This window comes from Anguilla anguilla, chromosome 14 (assembly GCF_013347855.1).
Source record: "Anguilla anguilla isolate fAngAng1 chromosome 14, fAngAng1.pri, whole genome shotgun sequence".
NCBI lineage: Eukaryota > Metazoa > Chordata > Actinopteri > Anguilliformes > Anguillidae > Anguilla > Anguilla anguilla.
In genome coordinates, this window is record NC_049214.1 from 22,882,350 (window position 1) to 22,903,188 (window position 20,839).

At 52.1% G+C, this 20,839-nt stretch overlaps 1 protein-coding gene across 2 annotated transcripts in view; it reads right to left on the reverse strand.

The window, feature by feature from the left end:
* LOC118212827 (tyrosine-protein kinase ABL1-like) overlaps nucleotides 1-20,839 on the reverse strand; it is a 39,715-nt gene extending 18,876 nt beyond the window's left edge. The window contains exon 1 of one of the 2 annotated variants that reach the window (XM_035391207.1): nucleotides 18,413-20,839. In XM_035391207.1, coding sequence (XP_035247098.1) covers nucleotides 18,413-18,542 — 130 coding nt within the window. In that variant the 5' untranslated portion in view covers nucleotides 18,543-20,839. Of the gene's footprint in view, nucleotides 1-1,784; nucleotides 2,481-18,412 lie in introns of those variants that run through there. The other variant, XM_035391208.1, reaches the window with a different exon arrangement.

Consider the following 20,839-nt stretch of genomic DNA (forward strand, 5'->3'; position numbering starts at 1 on the left):
GTTCTAGAACTCCACTGATTTCAATTACCAGTAGTGATTGTGACGTCAGCATTGGAATGTTCAGTTATGAACGTTCTAATCACATACTGGTGATCATACAACTTAAAGGGTTAAGCATTATCCTGCTGTTACACTGCGGTCCCAGTCAAAGGAGACATAGTAACAGGAATGCTAAAGGTAAAGTTAAACAGATGCTTGACCCGACTGGGACAAAGTGGTCTGAAAAGGCCTCGCTCAATCCTTACTGGTCTGGCTAGGATAGTCTGGTTTACATATCACCACATGCAAGAAACATTTCACAACTCTTGTGAAGTAGCTAAACAGGTGAGCAGTGACAGGTGAGCAGTGATAGGTGAGATATCACAGGAGAGCATTCACAGGTGAGCAGTGACAGGAGAGCAGTGACAGGTGAGCAGTGACAGGTGAGCAGTGACAGGAGAGCAGTGACAGATGAGCAGTCACAGGAGAGCAGTGACAGGTGAGCAGTCACAGGAGAGCAGTGACAGGTGAGCAGTCACAGGAGAGCAGTCACAGCTGTAGGTGCAGCAGCTCCGGCTGTGAAGGTGCCATGGGAACAGTGGGCCTTGCAGCAGTAGGCGAGGCTGCACAAGCTGAAGTCCGCACCATATTTGGACGCATCAGACTGGCTGTCCTTCCTGATCCAGGCCAACGTGCACCAGGCTGGAGCTGCTGAACCTTTCGCCCGTTCCAGAGCAGGTCCCACTACAGCTAGCTTTCCACGGCCTGAGAGTTTAGTTAATAAGTAAACGTCCTCTCTCACACGGCAAGGTCCTCCCTGAAATCGTTTCCCAGAAGCCCGCTCCGCTACGGTTCTGCCCCATATCTCCCTTACGCAACTGCCCCCGCCCCCGCCCCCACCCCCGCGCGCTGACTGCAGCCTCCCGTCACCAATCAATTACGGCCGGTTCAATATGTGCCCAAGAGTTCTGGGAATCATCGCCCCCACTCTCCCACTCTCCCCTCTCCCCACTCTCCCCTCTCCCCTCTCGCCCTCTCCTCCCTCTCCCCCCTCTCCCCCCTCTCCCACTCTCCCCCCCCCCCACTCTCCCCCCTCTCCCCCCTCTCCCCCTCTCCCTCTCTCCCTCTCCCCCCCCCCCCCACTCTCCCCCTCTCCCCCTCCCCCCCCCCCCCCCACTCTCCCCCTCTCCCCCCTCTCCCCCTAACCCCCCCCCCACTAACTCAGTCAACGCTGGGCTTCGGTTTTATGGCTATTTCGTACGGGGGGGGGGGGGGGGTTAAAGAACCCTGAATTCCAGAGCTGCCTGTCTTATTTTATTTCAATAATGTATATGCCCTCAGATTTTATATCAGATTCCTTCCAGATTCCAGTAGCCTATTCTGACAGCTAACCTCAAGGAATGGACCAAAAAAAAACAAAAACAGAAAAGATGATACAGACCTCGTAAAAGACAAAGGAAAAAAACTGTTATGACACTTCAGCGAAAACAGAGATGACATCACGAGTAGGAAAACCGTCATTTCCCCGACACGCTTCATCCCTCTCTTCCTCTCCCTCCTCCCCCTTTCCCTCTCTCTCTCTCTCTCCGCGCTTCTGAGGGAAGTCTGAAGAACCCAATGTTCTTCGTCCCACGCACACACCCGCTCATCTGTCCATCTGTCCATCCAGACGTCCGTCCGCCCGGCTAAATCTGCCCCGGGGCCCCCCCACAGTCAGGGCCATTTGCTCTCCCAAAAAACAAGTGTGTCTTCACCTCCTGGAGCTCCCACCCCCCTTGCTCTCCCTCCCCCCGCACAACTCTTACCTTCCAGGCAGCGGCTGGAGGAGGGAGGCTCTCTCTTGGACCGGCAGCCCACCAGCTTCAGGCAGATCTCCAGCATTTTCATTTGCTTCCTCCTCTCCCTCCCGCGGCCAAAAATCCACTCTCCTTTCTTTCGTTCTTCACTCTCCCACCTCCGTCCCGTCCCACCCTGGTCTCACACAACCCCGTTTCGCAGTCGCCGCGACAACGAACGCGTACGGCCGTCCCAATCCCGCAGCGCGTCAGACAGAAAGTTTCGAGTCGAAGGAGCCGGTTTCTAAGCCCGGAAAGTTCCACCGCGGTCCCTCCTCCCGTGTGCGGTCCCGCGCTCGGCCGAGAAGGAGACCCCGAGACCCTCGTTCCTGCCCGAAAAAGCGCTCTACAGACTCCTGAGCGAGAGGGGTCCCATTCTCCCCTCGTCTGTTCCTAATTTAGAGCTGTGGAAGGGGGGGGGGGGGCCAAGCAGGGCTGTGTCCTCTGGTTCAGATCCAGCGCTAGTTCAGCGGGGCGTAGAGCTCCCTCTCTCCGGCCATGGCGGGTCCTCACAGCCCCTTCAGTGTGTGTGTGCTGCTGGAGAGGCACTCAGAGCTACTGCAACAAAGAGCTCTTTCACCAACCCGCTCGCTGCGTGCCTCTGACATCAGCTGGGCCGGCCCCGCCCACAGCTACACACGCGCGCAGACACACGCAAAGACACACACACACGCGCAGACACACGCAAACACACACACACGCGCAGACACACACATACGTACGCACACACATACCCATGGGCACACACACATACGCGTGCGCACACATCCATACACATGAACACGCACACAAACACACACACACACACACACACACACACACACACACGGCTCTTCACAGAACGTGTATAAACATTTTTTTTAAAGCTAAGACAGAACCGTTGAAGAATCGCAGGCCATTTTTTTTCTTTTCTTCCCAAAAACTCCTCCCCCAGCACCCCCCCTCCTTTCCCACACCAAAGCCCTGCCCCCATCCCTGCACTTTTCCTCCCACTCACTGACCCACCCAACTCATTCTCTCTCACTCGCTCACTCGCTCACTCACTCACTCACTCGCAACATCCAGGGACGGGACCCTTTCAGTACAAATGAAACAAGACCAGGTCAAAACCTAGTCTATGGCTGGACCTAACACACGTGATCCTGCCGACCAATGGCGTGACTCTATAACTCGGCCGACCAATGGCGTAACTTCATCACTCGCCCGCAGTCACTCACTCAGACATTCGCGTTTGTAGGGCTGGCCCCGCTGTTGCGGTCCAGCCAAAAAAACAGCCGGCCATGCGCCCGGAGGAGGCAAAACAATAACAGGAAGAATCCATGGCAACGATCGGACGCTTGCGACACGAGTCTGACTAACGCCGCTGCTGTCCAAGCCCGGCTGCACGCACAGCTTCGCACAGCATTCTGTCCGTGCGGCCATTTCACAACCATCGCCGGGTTTCTCCATTTAAAAAAAGAGATGCCAACAACAGGAAATAACACATCTCTAACACGGAGAGTGCAGGGTGGAACTGTACATAATCCAAGAGTGTGTGTGTGTGTGTGTGTGTGTGTGTGCGTGCGTGCGTGCATGTGTCTTTGTCTGTGTGTGTGTGAGAGTCTGTGTGCATGTGCGTGGGTGTGTACCCAATTCCCAATCTCTCAAAAACTTTTTTTGGGGTGGGGGGATTAGAGAGAAAAGGACATTTTAATAAACACGGGCGCGAGACTGTTCCCGCTCCGGAACGTCGCCCCTGGAAACAGAGGGCAGAGGGCAGGATTTGCGAGGGGCCCCACAGGTGCGGGCTGCCCCAGCCAGGACAGGTGTGAGGGGATGGCAGGGAGAGCCCCGCCCCCCTCTTGTTTTAACCAATCAGCTCTGTTAGAAATGAAAAAAAAAACAGGGCTAACTCCCAGCTGCTGGCTCCAGTCACAGCCGAAAGGCTCCAGAGCAGATAAACTGAGGGGGGGGGCCGGGGGGGTGGCGGGGGCTGCTGGGGGGGGCATCTGAACACCCATGGGACACGTATACCAGCTCACCTGATAATGTTCACAAGGGTGCAGAACACACTTCACCTTTTTCATGCACGTGTCCTTCTGTGACTGACAGCAGTTTGCATCTTCCTGGCCCCGCCCACAGTCCCGCCCCCGGCCCCGTCCACAGTCCCACCCCCAGCCCCTCCTCCGCTTGCCGTTGAGCACCGCTGCCGTGCCGATCGCAGAACAGCAGGCCCGAGACACATGAAACCATTCAGCGCCAAACAGGCAACTGAAATCACCAATCAAAGAGAAACTAAACGCCATTTACTGCAATCATCGGTAACCACAAACACCGCAGTCAGAAACAAAACAAAAAACTGGAGGAGTGGGTGGGTTTTGGGGAGCGGGGTGGAGGGGGGTTGGTTTTGGGGAGTGGGGAGTGGGGGGGGACAGGGTGGAAGGTCACAGATGGCGAAACACGAAGCACGTAATTTTGCAGTGAGCTCATCAGAGAAATACTCGGCTCTGATTTATATAATCCCACTCTAGGGACGTTAGCAGTTAGCTGACGTACACACAAGATACGTTCTGTAACCCCCCCCCGACACGCACACACACACACACACACACGCACACAGGCAAACACACACACACCCACCAGACCTGGGTCAAATACGTATTTGTTTTGGATTCAAATACTTTTCTGTGCTCTATTGATCTTGCCTGGTATAATTGAGCTTGCCAATAGGACCAGAAGGCAGGGTTTGCACTAGTTGACAGTATTTCATTGGTTCCAATACACCAGACAAGATCAGTAAAGCGTAGAAAAGTATTTGAATCCAAAACAAACACGTATTTGGACCCAGGTCTGATACCCACACACACACGCATGCACGCACATACACATGCGCGCACGCGCGCACGCACGCACGCACGCACGCACGCACGCACGCACGCACGCACGCACGCACGCACGCACGCACGCACGCACGCACGCACGCACGCACGCACGCACGCACGCACGCACGCACGCACACACACACACACACACACACACACACACACACACACACACACACACACACACACACACACACACACACACACACACACACACACACACACACACACACACACACACACACAAAACAACCAAAAATTTCACAGAAAAGAGAAGAGAAAAAACAACCATTTTTGATTACCATTTCGGTTTTACGAGTACGCAGTTCTTTAAATGTGTTATCTTAGATGGATGCTACTGCATCTAATCAACTTTAACTCCAATGTACAATGCAAGACCGTTTGACATCAGGCAGCTAAAAAACCTCTGCCTGTCCTCAGTGTGGTGGTCTGAGCAATGGAGAAAGGGGGTCCTCAGGTCAGATACAGGTTACCCAATCAGACCCCGGTCAGATACAGGTTACCCAACCAGACCCAGGTCAGATATAGGTTATCCAATCAGACCCCGGTCAGATACAGGTTACCCAACCAGACCCAGGTCAGATATAGGTTATCCAATCAGACCCCGGTCAGATACAGGTTACCCAACCAAACCCAGGTCAGATACAGGTTATCCAATCAGACCCCGGTCAGATATAGGTTATCCAATCAGACCCAGGTCAGATACAGGTTACTCAACCAGACCCAGGTCAGATTTCCTGCCATACTCCTGCTCTGTGCTAAAGGTTGCAATGGTGCAGCGATAAAGCAGTCTGCTACACTGCGACCCAGAACAGCGGCTGCATGCCAAAGAAGCCCAGTAGAGCCGTTTGCACCAAACGCTCCCTTGGCTGTAATGTGGGCGGGGCAGATGAGGTTGCTGATGACATCACCTGCTATGATGTCACCACAGAGGAGCCACTCGGCTCGCCTTAGCTCTGTCACTGTCAGTACTACCTTTCAGACACCGTAACACTGTCAGTGCTGCCTTTCAGACACCGTAACACTGTCAGTACTGCCTTTCAGACACCGTAACACTGTCAGTGCTGCCTTTCAGACACCGTAACACCGTCAGTACTGCCTTTCAGACACCGTAACACCGTCAGTACTGCCTTTCAGACACCGTAACACCGTCAGTACTGCCTTTCAGACACCGTAACACCGTCAGTACTGCCTTTCAGACACCATAACACCGTCAGTACTGCCTTTCATACACCGTAACACTGTCAGTACTGCCTTTCCGACACTAACACTGTCAGTACTGCGTTTCAGACACTGTAACGCTGTCAGTGCTGCCTTTCAGACACCGTAACACCGTCAGTACTGCCTTTCAGACACCGTAACACCGTCAGTATGGCCTTTCAGACACCGTAACACCGTCAGTACTGCCTTTCAGACACCGTAACACTGTCAGTACTGCCTTTCAGACACCGTAACACCGTCAGTACTGCCTTTTAGACACCGTAACACCGTCAGTACTGCCTTTTAGACACCGTAACACCGTCAGTACTGCCTTTCAGACACCGTAACACCGTCAGTACTGCCTTTCAGACACCGTAACACTGTCAGTACTGCCTTTCAGACACCGTAACACCGTCAGTACTGCCTTTCAGACACCGTAACACTGTCAGTACTGCCTTTCATACACTGTAACACTGTCAGTACTGCCTTTCAGACACCATAACACCGTCAGTACTGCCTTTCAGACACCGTAACACCGTCAGTACTGCCTTTCAGACACCATAACACCGTCAGTACTGCCTTTCAGACACCCTAACACTGTCAGTACTGCCTTTCATACACTGTAACACTGTCAGTACTGCTTTTCAGACACTAACCCTTTTCTATTTCTCTTTCTCTCCCTCTCCCTCTCCCTCACTCTCTCTTTCTGTTTAAGTGAAACCAGATGCAGTGAGCTGCCCTGCTTATATCACGCTTGAGTGGGGACAGGGGTGTGTGTGTGTGTGTGTGCGCGTGTGCGCGTGCGTCTGTGTGTGTGTGTGTGTGTGCTTGTGTGTGCGCGAAAGCGAGAGGGACAGATCGAGATCCTGTAAACCCGAGACCCCCTATATAACATCAGCACCATTTCCAACCCCCTTTGTACCCCTGCCCACCCCCCCAGCCTGTAGGTGCCAGCTGACCCCCCCCCCCTCTGTAAAATGTCTCAAACACCGCGCATACCAGAGCCTCTCTCACACACAGCTGTGTGCTGCTTTAAACACGAAACCTGCTGCTCTGTGCGCAAACCCCCCCCCCCCCCCCGATCAGCTGTGTCATCACTCGCTGCAGCGCCTCCAAACATCCCCTTCCCCCACCCCCACCCCCCCACACTCCGTAACCCGCAGCCAAAACTTTCACCGAAGCTCTTGCCGCTTTTGCAAAAGCAGAGAGAGTTACGAGATTAAACGTTTTGACGGTTTTTTTTGTTATGCGTGCAGTACGGATTCTTTGCGACCGGAACATTCCAGAAGGCCGTCACTGGATGAACAATACAGGTTTACACAAAAAGAAAAACTACAGCTGATCTGGAAATATGGCGGAGTGCAGTCAGAGAGGGGCAGTGTGGAAGCAGGACTGGCACATTCCTTCCCCCAATCCTTATCAGGAGCACGAGGGGGGAGGGGAGGTGTAGGGAGGTGGCCAGGAGGAGGAGGAGGAGGAGGAGGTTAGGGAGGGGGAGGGGAAGGAGGCAGGGGAGGTGAGGGAGGGGGGAGGGGGAGAGGTGTGGGGAGGAACGAAAGCAGAGCCAGTTAAACAGATCCCTCCAGCGTTAAAGCTTCTCTTCCCCCTGACGCCAGCTGGGAGGTTTCCTTCTCTTTTTTTTCCCTGTCAGGAATTCTGTTGTTTTTGCAGGCCTCCGGAGAGCCCTGGCATCCTCGCTCAGTGTTCCTCTGCGCGTTAAACTTTCTTACCCCCGGCGCGGTGACGCAACGCCAGCGCCCCAGCAGCGCGCCCCACGCCAGAGGCGCAAACTCAGTGACCCCGGGGGGCCGGGGGGCTGAGGAGGCCGGGGAGGCGGTCAGAGTGCGACCGTCCGGCCGTAACCCGGGAAACGCTGGGCTTCCCGCCCTCTGGGGGGGAGGGCCACGTCCGGTAAGTCCTTCCCCCGGAATGCCCACCCCGCCCCCATGCCCAGCACAAACCCCGCCCCTCCCTCGGTGGGACAGGCTGGTGTCCCACGTGCCTGTGCGTGGCGGTTGAACGAGGCTCCCAGACGTCACGCAGCTGAGCGTGTCAGGCCTGTGGGGAGGGACTGCGGTGTAGTGATAACCCTGAGAGTCAAACTCTCACAAGGGCCGGGTGGCACAGTCTGGGGGCTCCAACAGCTTTTACAGGCCCCGGGTGGTGTACAGACAGCGAGAGAGAGAGAGAGAGAGAGAGAGAGAGCGAGAGAGAGAGAGAGGGGGAGAGAGAGAATGAGAGAGAGAGAGAAACCTAGACCTGCTAGAACAATACTGCCAGACCTGGGCCCTGGCAGTAAACCTTAACAAAACTAAAATTATGACATTCCAAAAAAGAGAGAGAGAGGGAAAGAGAAGGAGACAGAGAGAGAGGGAGAGGGAGAGAGAGAGGGAGAGGGGGAGAGAGAGGGAGAGAGAGAGAAGGAGTTATGCCAGCTATGTGAGTGTGGAATGCACTAGAGGTCACATTCCTGACTCCGCTGCTGCGGCTTGCCCTGCGTTAAACTCCCCCTTCTGAGCGCGCAACGGTAATAACCTTCCCCTCCCTGCGCCTGAGAGCGTGCAGCGGTAATAACCTTCCCCTCCCTGCACCGGAGAGTGCGCAGCGGTAATAACCTTCCCCTCCCTGCGCCTGAGAGTGTGCAGCGGTAATAACCTTCCCCTCCCTGCGCCTGAGAGTGTGCAGCGGTAATAACCTTCCCCTCCCTGCACCTGAGAGTGTGCAGCGGTAATAACCTTCCCCTCCCTGCGCCTGAGAGCGTGCAGCGGTAATAACCTTCCCCTCCCTGCACCTGAGAGTGTGCAGCGGTAATAACCTTCCCCTCCCTGCGCCTGAGTGTGTGCAGCGGTAATAACCTTCCCCTCCCTGAGCCTGAGAGCGTGCAGCGGTAATAACCTTCCCCTCCCTGCGCCTGAGAGTGTGCAGCGGTAATAACCTTCCCCTCGCTGAGCCTGAGAGCGCGCAGCGGTAATAACCTTCCCCTCTCTGAGCCTGAGAGTGTGCAGCGGTAATAACCTTCCCCTCGCTGAGCGTGCAGCGGTAATAACCTTCCCCTCCCTGTGCCTGAGAGTGTGCAGCGGTAATAACCTTCCCCTCGCTGAGCGTGCAGCGGTAATAACCTTCCCTTCCCTGCGCCTGAGTGTGCAGCGGTAATAACCTTCCCCTCGCTGAGCGTGCAGCAGTAATAACCTTCCCCTCCCTGAGCCTGAGTAGTACGTGCATTTGTCAGCACTCCGTCTGATTCATTCGTTTATGCAATTAAGCGGATTCTACAGTCGTTAATTCAGCCTGCCTAGGGTTGCAGGGAAACTTGCAAGCAGACAAAACGTGAGAAACTTCAAATTCAATAACATTGATAACATATCATTCACGTAACAAATTGTACCAATAAAAGCACATACCATTTTCTAAGGGCTGTTGTATACTTCTGCGAAGTGTGCATAGTTTGTGTGATTTGCATTGTGTGCATAGTTTGTGTGATTTGCATTGTGTGCATAGTTTGTGTGATTTGCATTGTGTGCATAGTTTGTGTGATTTGCGTTGTGGGCGAGTATTTATACTTCTGCGTAGTGTGCATAGTTTGTGTGACCGGCGAGCATTTATACTTGTGCGGCATGTAGTGCAGGTGGGCTGTTTAAAATTCCTGAACTATACGAGTGACCACATGTGACCCTGTGGAGTGACGTCTGGCGGTAACCAACCAATCATTAAAACATGTGGCATGAGGTCACTGGTTGCTAACTACAGGCTTTTAAATTCTTGGGTAGCTACGCTAAATCAAGGCGAGCGAGGACTGCAACCTTTCGCACACGCCCCACGCTCCACACAAGGCGAACCCAGACACATTTCTACGTGCACTCCGCAGCCTTAATTATTTTTCAGGTGTTTTTGTGCAATTTCTCCTAGAGGAAGCTTTGGAGGCTTACAAGGCCCATCTACGACACTTCAATGCAGGAAAAACTAATTAGTTATCCTGCAGTTGCCGCTGGAAAGGCGTTAGCCTGCTACATGTTATCGTGAGTTCTTGATGCCCGATCACCAAGAAGAGGTATTCCAGTGGATTGCCATATCTCATCACATAACAGCTGCAGAAAAACCTTCTGGCAATGTCGATGTTCTATTTTCCCATAAATTGGGTGGCAATATGCAAAATATAGCCTACTAATAAAAGCTTACTAACAGCAACATAAGGAGTTGGATCGATTTTGAGGTTTACAACGGTTTTATTATGTTTGCTACCTCATTCATACCCCAAAGACAAGTACACAAAAGACACGTTGTGTGTGATACTCCAAACAACGCGCTGCCATGGAGACATGCAGACACACTGCTCACAGAGACGTCCTGACAGAAACGCAGTGAGCAGCCGACAGGACGAGCAGCCGACAGGACGAGCAGCCGACAGGACGAGCAGTCAAAATCTGAGCGGGGGCGCCTGCCCGTGTCCTCACATGCACTCACACACACACACACACACGCATACACTCACACTCACACTCACACACACATACACACACACACACACACGCATACACACTCACACACACATACACACACACACACACACGCATACACACACACACACACACTCACACACGCATACACACACTCACACACACACACACACACTCACACTCACACACACACACACACTCACACACGCGCTCACACACGCACACACGCGCTCACACACGCATACACACACACACACACACACACTCACACACGCATACACACACACTCATACACACACACACACACACTCACACACGCATACACACACACACACTCACACTCACACACACACACTCACACTCACACATACACACACTCACACACGCGCACACACTCACACACACTCACACACGCGCGCACACTCACACACACACGCACACACACTCACACGCATACACACACACACACACTCACACTCACACTCACACACACTCACGCTCACACTCTCACACACACACACACACACAAAGACACACGCACAGACAAACACACACACACACACACACACACACACGCTCACGCTCACACTCTCACACACACACACACAAACAGGCCCCCGTCTTCAAGACCCACAGGGATCAGCAGAGCTTTGGTGTCTAGACTGCACAGATTCCCCAAGTTCCAGCCAAAAAAGGAATAAAACCCCATGCATGCCCCACGCAGCCCCACACAGGGTTAAGGGGACCCCCAGCTCGGGGTTTCACATACCCCACAGAGAACAGCGTGACTGCAGCTACCTGGGCCCACCTGTGACACAGGATTCTACATGACAACCCGATCGGCTTTATTTAACCCAGCGCTATATATACCAATCAGCTTTTTTAACCCAGCTAAAAAATTAACCTCTCAGATGCTGAACCTCACATTCACCACTCATTAAAATGACCAAGAACAAGAACGTTCGCTGAATGAATGAATTCTAACCACGCCAAGCAAGGCTTTGGGTTCTGTGCTGGGACTGCTTTTCCTGTTTAAATAAATAACATGCTTTAAAAATGTATATTTACAAGAGGAAGAAAAAAAAGAGAAAGAAACAGCGTGGATAACGGGAATCTTATCACTGCAGGTAAACGCTCTAACCACTAGGGGGCAGACTGCCCGGGAACTGCAGGCTCATTTCTCAAGAAAGCCATGGCACTGTCAGAGAGAATTCTGCTGCCAAGAGAGACCTTCAACAACTCATACAAGCCGCCACCCACAAACCTACTCCACTCGTCCGTTTCTATGCAACCAGGATGAAGGGGCAGGTCCAAGCCGCTGGTCAGGGTCAAGAATTTCAGATGTCCTGTCCCTTCCAAATATGTGCCGTACTCAACAGTTAGTCACAGTAATTTGCCAAAACAGTGCAGAATGCTAGGACGCAGTGAGGCTAAGCTAGCATGTACTCCACCAGAGGCCCCGGTGAAAACAGCACTTGAATTACAGGAGAGCGAGAGCCGGCGGCGGATAACACCCTTATGTAAATACGCAACTCGCTCACTTGCCAAGTCTATGTGAGCACTTGCAGAGGGCCACGCAATAACACAACAAGCAGAGAAATGTACAGCTAGAGAGCTTTTACTCTTCTGCTACATCAGAGAGCTTTAGTTCTACCCCAGCTTCACAGAACTTCGGCCTCCTCCAGTTTCAAAGTTTTTACAGTAACATGTCTCTGCATTTCCTTAGAGATCTTTTGCAGGTTTTCCCAAAGACAACAAAGAAGAGAAGGACATCCTTCCAGTAATGTTCCAGAATCACAAGCTCACACTTAAGGCCAGGATTGTCATAACAGAAGTGAATTACCCCAGACCAGGGCCCTTATAGTCTCATTAACAGCCTCATTAACACCTCAGTCATAATCAGTCTCAGACACAGTCAGTCTCAGACACAATCAGTCTCAGACACAGACAGACTCAGTCTCAGTCAGATTCACTAAGTCTCAGACACAGTCAGTCTCAGTCAGTCTCAGACAAAATCAGTCTCAGACACAGACAGACTCAGTCTCAGTCAGATTCACTCAGTCAGTCTCAGACACAGTCAGCCTCAGACACAATCAGTCTCAGACAGTCAGTCTCAGACATAGTCAGTCAAAGACACAGTTAGTCTCAGACACAATCAGTCTCAGACACAGTCAGTCTCAGACACATTCAGTCTCAGACACAGAGGCAGGACGCTGGGGCGGGGGTAGAACGCTGGTGCAGGGGCTGGGTGTCAGGGCGGGGGCCAGGCGCTAGGGCAGGGTGTCGAGGCGGGGGCCGGGCGCTGGGGCTGGGTGTCGGGGGGGGGGGGGGCGGGTGTCGGGGCGGGGGCCGGGCGCTGGGGCGGAGGCCGGGTGTCGGGGCGGGGGCAGGACCCTGGGGCGGGGGCCGGGTGTCGGGGCCGGGTGTCGGGGCGGGGGCCGGGTGTGGGGGCGGGGGCCGGGTGTCGGGGCCGGGTGTCGGGGCGGGGGCCAGGTGCTGGGGCGGGGGCCGGGCGCTGGGGCGGGGGCAGGGTGTCGGGGCGGGGGCCGGGCGCTGGGGCAGGGGCAGGACGCTGGGGCGGGGGCTGGGCGCTGGGGCGGGGGCAGGGTGTCGGGGCGGGGGCCGGACGCTGGGGCGGGGGCAGGGTGTCGGGGCGGGGGCCGGGCGCTGGGGCGGGGGCAGGACGCTGGGGCGGGGGCTGGGCGCTGGGGCGGGGGCAGGGTGTCGGGGCGGGGGCCGGACGCTGGGGCGGGGGCAGGGTGTCGGGGCTGGGGCCGGACGCTGGGGCGGGGGCAGGGTGTCGGGGCGGGGGCCGGGCGCTGGGGCGGGGGCTGGGTGTCGGGGCGGGGGCCGGGCGCTGGGGCGGGGGCAGGGTGTCGGGGCTGGGGCCGGGCGCTGGGGCAGGGGCAGGACGCTGGGGCGGGGGCCGGACGCTGGGGCGGGGGCAGGGTGTCGGGGCTGGGGCAGGACGCTGGGCCGGGGGCCGGGCGCTGGGGCGGGGGCCGGGTGTCGGGGCGGGGGCCGGGCGCTGGGGCGGGGGCAGGACGCTGGGGCGGGGGCCGGGCGCTGAAGGCAGGCGGTCCTCAGGGCCCTGGCTGGCGCGGGGTGCAGCTGCACGGGAGCCGCGGTGCGCTGCATTCCTGCAGAGCGGCTGCGAGACGCTGCACGCAGCGCACCGACACGTCTCTGCCTGCCCCCGCTCCGCCGCAAACGCAGCTCTGCCCCGGGGGGCGCGCGGGGGGGGAGGGGGCGCGCTGACACTTCCTCTCCTCGCCGAGTGACTCACATCCCCCCGTAACCCCTTCCAGCTCACCTCCCAAAACAAAAACAAGCCCGGGTCTCTGGCTGACCTGCTCGCTCAGGCCTCTCACTCACACACTCACTAACTCACTCACTAACAAACTAACTAAATCACTCACTAACTCACTCACACACTCACTAACTCTCTCACTAACAAACTAACTAAATCACTCACTAACAAACTAACTAAATCACTCACTAACTCACTCACACACTCACACACTCACTGACTCACTCACTAACAAACTAACTAAATCACTCACTAACTCACTCACACACTCACTAACTCACTCACTAACAAACTAACTAAATCACTCACTAACTCACTCACTAACAAACTAACTAAATCACTCACTAACTCACTCACACACTCACTAACTCACTCACTAACAAACTAACTAAATCACTCACTAACTCACTCACACACTCACTAACTCACTCACTCACACAATCACTAACTCACTCACTAACAAACTAACTAAATCACTCACTAACTCACTCACACACTCACTAACTCTCTCACTAACAAACTAACTAAATCACTCACTAACTCACTCACACACTCACTGACTCACTCACTAACAAACTAACTAAATCACTCACTAACAAACTAACTAAATCACTCACTAACTCACTCACACACTCACACACTCACTGACTCACTCACTAACAAACTAACTAAATCACTCACTAACTCACTCACACACTCACTAACTCACTCACTAACAAACTAACTAAATCACTCACTAACAAACTAACTAAATCACTCACTAACTCACTCACACACTCACTAACTCACTCACTAACAAACTAACTAAATCACTCACTAACTCACTCACACACTCACTAACTCACTCACTCACACAATCACTAACTCACTCACTAACAAACTAACTAAATCACTCACTAACTCACTCACACACTCACTAACTCTCTCACTAACAAACTAACTAAATCACTCACTAACTCACTCACACACTCACTAACTCTCACTAACAAACTAACTAAATCACTCACTAACTCACTCACACACTCACTAACTCTCTCACTAACAAACTAACTAAATCACTCACTAACTCACTCACACACTCACTAACTCACTCACTAACAAACTAACTAAATCACTCACTAACTCACTCACACACTCACTAACTCACTAACTCACTCACTAACAAACTAACTAAATCACTCACTAACTCATTCACACGCTCACTAACTAACAAACTAACTAAATCACTCACTAACACACTCACTAACTCACTCACTAACAAACTAACTAAATCACTCACTAACTCACTCACACACTCACTGACTCACTCACTAACAAACTAACTAAATCACTCACTAACTCACACACTCACTAACTCACTCACTAACAAACTAACTAAATCACTCACTAACTCACTCACACACTCACTAACTCACTCACTCACACAATCACTAACTCACTCACTAACAAACTAACTAAATCACTCACTAACTCACTCACACACTCACTAACAAACTAACTAAATCACTCACTAACTCACTCACACACTCACTAACTCACTCACTAACAAACTAACTAAATCACTCACTAACTCATTCACACACTCACTAACTAACAAACTAACTAAATCACTCACTAACACACTCACACACCCACTAACTCACTCACTAACAAACTAACTAAATCACTCACTAGCTCACTCACACACTCACTAACTCACTAACAAACTGACTAAATCACTAACTCACCCACTAACTCACTCACTCACATACTCACTAACTCACTCACTCACACACTCACACACTCACACACTCACTAACTCACTCAGTCACACACTCATACACTCACTAACTCACACACTCACTAACTCATACACTCACTAACTCACTCACACACTCACACACTCACACACTCACACACTCACACTCTCACTAACTCACACACTCACTAACTCACACACTCACTCACACAACCACTTACTGACACACTCACTCAATCACCCACACACACACATACGCCCACATGCTCACACACTCGCACTCATACACATACGCTCTCTCACTCGCACATACAGATACAGTGTCTCATTCACTCATACACATACGCTCTCTCACTCGCTCATACATGCACACACTCTCACTCATACACATACGCTCTCTCACTCGCTCATACATGCACACACTCTCACTCATACACATACGCTCTCTCACTCGCTCATACATGCACACACTCTCACTCATACACATACGCTCTCTCACTAGCTCATACATGCACACACTCTCACTCGCTCATACATGCACACACTCTCACTCATACACATACGCTCTCTCACTCGCTCATACAGATACAGTGTCTCATTCACTCATACACATACGCTCTCTTACTCGCTCATACATGCACACACTCTCACTCATACACATACGCTCTCTCACTCGCTCATACATGCACACACTCTCACTCATACACATACGCTCTCTCACTCGCTCATACATGCACACACTCTCACTCATACACATACGCTCTCTCACTCGCTCATACATGCACACACTCTCACTCATACACATACGCTCTCTCACTAGCTCATACATGCACACACTCTCACTCGCTCATACATGCACACACTCTCACTCATACACATACGCTCTCTCACTCGCTCATACAGATACAGTGTCTCATTCACTCATACACATACGCTCTCTTACTCGCTCATACATGCACACACTCTCACTCATACACATACGCTCTCTCACTCGCTCATACATGCACACACTCTCACTCATACACATACGCTCTCTCACTCGCTCATACATGCACACACTCTCACTCATACACATACGCTCTCTCACTAGCTCATACATGCACACACTCTCATTCGCTCATACATGCACACACTCTCACTCATACACATACGCTCTCTCACTCGCTCATACATGCACACACTCTCACTCATACACATACGCTCTCTCACTCGCTCATACATGCACACACTCTCACTCATACACATACGCTCTCTCACTCGCTCATACATGCACAAACTCTCACTCACACACTCTCTCTCTCACTCATACACATACGCTCTCACTCGCTCATACATGCACACACTCTCACTCGCTCATACATGCACACACTCTCACTCATACACATACGCTCTCTCACTCGCTCATACATGCACACACTCTCACTCGCACATACAGATACAGTGTCTCATTCGCTCGTACACACACACACTCTCAACATTGCCAATGAAAAAATTAAGAGTGGAATAAAATATTTTTAAAAATAATAATAGTGATGAATGTATAAATAAATAATAAAAGCCAAACCTACAGACAACCTACAAGGTGAACGACAAACAAAGGACAGCAATAAGAACAGAAACTACTAACAATGCAAATAACAGAGATGGTGTCTCTATGGTTGTCCCTCATTTTGTGACAGGGGGCCACATATCCTGCCACCAACGCCACACATTCTGATATCTCCCCCAGTACGTAGGGGAGTTTTTCTAGATTTGTGTCATTTGTGAACTTTGGTAAAATGGTTCCAATTTTTGAAAATACGTTTTCATATGTCCTGGTATTTTGTGCATTCTGTCAGGAAAATGCAGCCCTGTCTCCAAACCTACAGCAACAACGATGGCTAACATAAACTTTTTTGAAACACACACATTTCAACTAATCCCTGACTCACCTCATACATACACAACAGATCACCAATATTCCACATCAACCACTTTAACCAACACCAGTGGAGAAAAACACTCAAGTCCAACACAAACCAAGCTCAGCTTTGCTCTGTGACAAGTCTTCCAGCCCACAGACAAAGCTCACAGCCTAACCTCAATCCCCCCTCTTAACTAACCATCATTCAAAAACCTAAGAGTCACTTTCTGGCAGAAAATCAGGAACTGTGTATGTGAGTGAGTGTGTGTGTGTGTGTACGTGTGCGTGCATGAGAGAGTGTGTGTGTGTGTGTAGGAGTGTGTGTGTGCGCATGCGTGTGTGCGTGTGTGAGTGTGAGAGAGACAGAGAGTGTGTGTGTGTTTGAGAGAGAGAGAGAAAGTGTGTGAGAGACAGAGGGTGTGCATGTGTGTGTGTGTATGTGTGGTGTGTGTGTGCGTGTGTTTGGTGTGTGTGTGCGCGTGTGTGCGTGCGCGCGTGCGTGTGCAGAGGATGTTGTGCTACACAGAGCATGCAGCAGGGCCATTCAGTGTCACGAGGTCTCCAACCCCAGACAATCGTGCCATCTCCTCCTTCCTCCTCTTCAACTGAGTCCCCATTAACCACATTCCCATCAGACAGAGCATAGGAACAGCAGCATTCTACTGCAGCACGTGCACACACGCAGACACACAGGCACATACACGCACGCACACAAGAGCAATGTCCCAGAGTCCTCACTGACGGTACTGGTACATATTCTCACCCGTAGCTAGTAAAAGCGCACAGGCTTAGGAAGCTCACAGGATGGCCCATTATAAGCTCACCCACACACGGCACCCGACATTCCTCACTGTCAACGGAGTAACCGTCAGGTTTGGGCGGCCACTGAACGATCTCGCAGCTGGACTTTCACACCAAAACAATAACAGCCGCATTCAGAACCGCGCCGACAGCACAGAGGAGCGAGCGGGACGTTGTGAGGAAGGACCCAGTGTAAGACAGACAGAGAGAAAGATAGACAGACAGACAGACGGACGGACAGACAGACATACGGACAAACAGAGAGACAGACAGTCAGACAGACGGGGGGAGGGGGGCGGCCCGCTCTTACCGTGCACGGTGAAGACGTTGCAGTGCGGGGCCCCATGGCGGGATGACTCCCGCCGGCCTTTGATGAAGTGCAGCGCCGGCAGGCTCGGGCGCCTCTGGTCCCCTACGAACTTCCCCGGCTGCTGCCCCATGGAGGCGGAGCGCCGGGCCGCAGCCGGGAGCCGCGCAGGGGGTCTCTGGCGGTCCGGCGGTCAGGGCAGCCAGCGGCGGGGCGGGGACACGGGGAGGAGGAGGGAGGGGGGGAGGCGAGATCTGGCCGCGGAAAGGGCGGAAAAAGAGGCCCGAAATTCCCGATGTGTCCCGCCCGACGCTCCTCAACGTTCATGGACCGCTCGGGCGCGGGCCTCCCCCGCGCTCTGCTCCCCGGCCGCGGGGCGCTGCTGGCGCCGGACGGTTCCGACACACGCGGGCGATGCGGGGACTCCGGCTCAGAGTCATGCACGTGCTTCCCCGGGCCCACTGACACCGAGCGCCTTCAGCGTCTAACGCTACATTCAATCCGGCGGGACTGCGGTTCGGTATCTTGGCAACAGTCTAGCGTCTTGTTTTTAAACCCCCCTCAGAAACAGCTGCTTTTATGTCAGGGGCACAAGGCCAATGATATTCGGCTGAATGGCTTAAAAGCACAAGTCCATTTACCTGTGGTGTGAAAACAGATACTACACGCCTGGTTATGTCTGAGACTAACGCACAGAGGAGTCCGAAGTCATAATAAGAACACTGATATTCGGTTAACACCCAAAACCCACATGTGCTAACCCAAAGCCAAAGACACGCTGCTGCTCTGTCGCTTGTTGAGACTGAAATTTAGAAATGAGTGTCATTCCTAGTAATAGTAACAATTTAGCATTGAGCAACCCAGCAAGCACCACGGATATCCACAACTAAAATGACATTCTCATTTTATATACGGCTATCGAGTATAACCAACTACAGTCCAACCATTTAAACAGTCACTATGGCGGTAGGCCCGAAGACTTTGGATCAGGCACTTGCTTTAAGAAGGCACAACAGTCGTGATACATAAACGCACACCTTGCAGAAATCTTTCCTTACGTCGCAAGGCAACACGGTGCATTAGTTTACATTGTTTGAATATTTGAATTTGTGTGTTCTAACCTGAAATAAATCGGCATATTCGTTTCCAAACTGTTAAGCTTCAGCTAGCTGTCAGTCAAAAGAAAACGACCCATATCCGTCCCTATGACTGAAATGTATCTAATGGTACACACAATAGCACAAAATTAGTAGTCAACGGTAACAGGCCTTGACAATGGGATTCATGATTTAAAGTTTTAAAAACAACACGTGCATCACAGTGTATGGAACTACCAAGAGACATTTCACTGAATGCGTCCCTTCCGTGTCACGTTTGATACTGGACTTGATTTAAAATCACAATTCCAGCACAAATACAGAAAGGCAACAACGACCTTTGGGTAGCCAATTACCTACCAAAAACCAGTCGAGTAAGTTGCTGTTAAAACTCAGTATCACCTTGTCACAGAATAGCTCATCAAAGTTCCGGTTAATTTGACTAATCCTGGCCAATTAGCCTGCTGTAAACTAGTTTCACTCTATTGCAACGTTAAGTGGCTAGCCAGCGTTAGATTTTAGTATTAGATCGCGGCCCACTGAATGTGCAACTGGTGGGTGAAGCTTATTCTTGGCAAATGTCAGTAGTCATAGCTTGCTCGCCACAACAGAGAAATAGTACTGTTAATAACAACCTTTTCCCTGAACGCTTACCGTTAGGTAGCTGACATTAAATGCTGTGCATTCATGTTAAGAACTTTTGTGCTCTAGTGTGTTGCGTTTCTGATCAACTCAAAACTTCAGCTGACGCTATGCGCTATCACTGAGCAATGAAAGCAGTGCTATATTGCTAAGTGGGCTAGCGATAAACACTTTGTTTACTGTTGCCGGGCTAATTCCAGCTAGTCGAGTTATGCAGCGCTGGAAGTAAACTTGCTATCATAGCTAGTAGGATAACGTTAACACAGTCGCGACTGCAGTTAGCGAACATTAGCTAGGTAGTAGTGTCTCCACCTCAGAAACTCGACCGAATCGATCTTGACAAACCCACGCAGGACTGGAGACCGATACAACCCCACCCCCACTGCCTTTCTTTCTTCAACTTCCGTGTCCAGTGTTTCCGTCCTCTGGAGCTCTTCTCCCGGGCTCAAGCGTACCCGGACCCCGGGTACCCTTTCCTAAAGTTAGCTTAGGCACAGATCGTCTTTCCCGTCTCTGTCAGTGTGCTTGTCAAGTCGTTTTCGCCACACCTATCCAACGCGGGCGATTAGCAAGCACTCGGTCAATGCCATTTTCTTTTCTCCATGTATTTTCTTAGCTCTTTCATTGGAAGCAAGAAAATTTAAACCTCCGTCAGGCTACCACCGCAGCCGCCATATTTCCGCACGCAAGG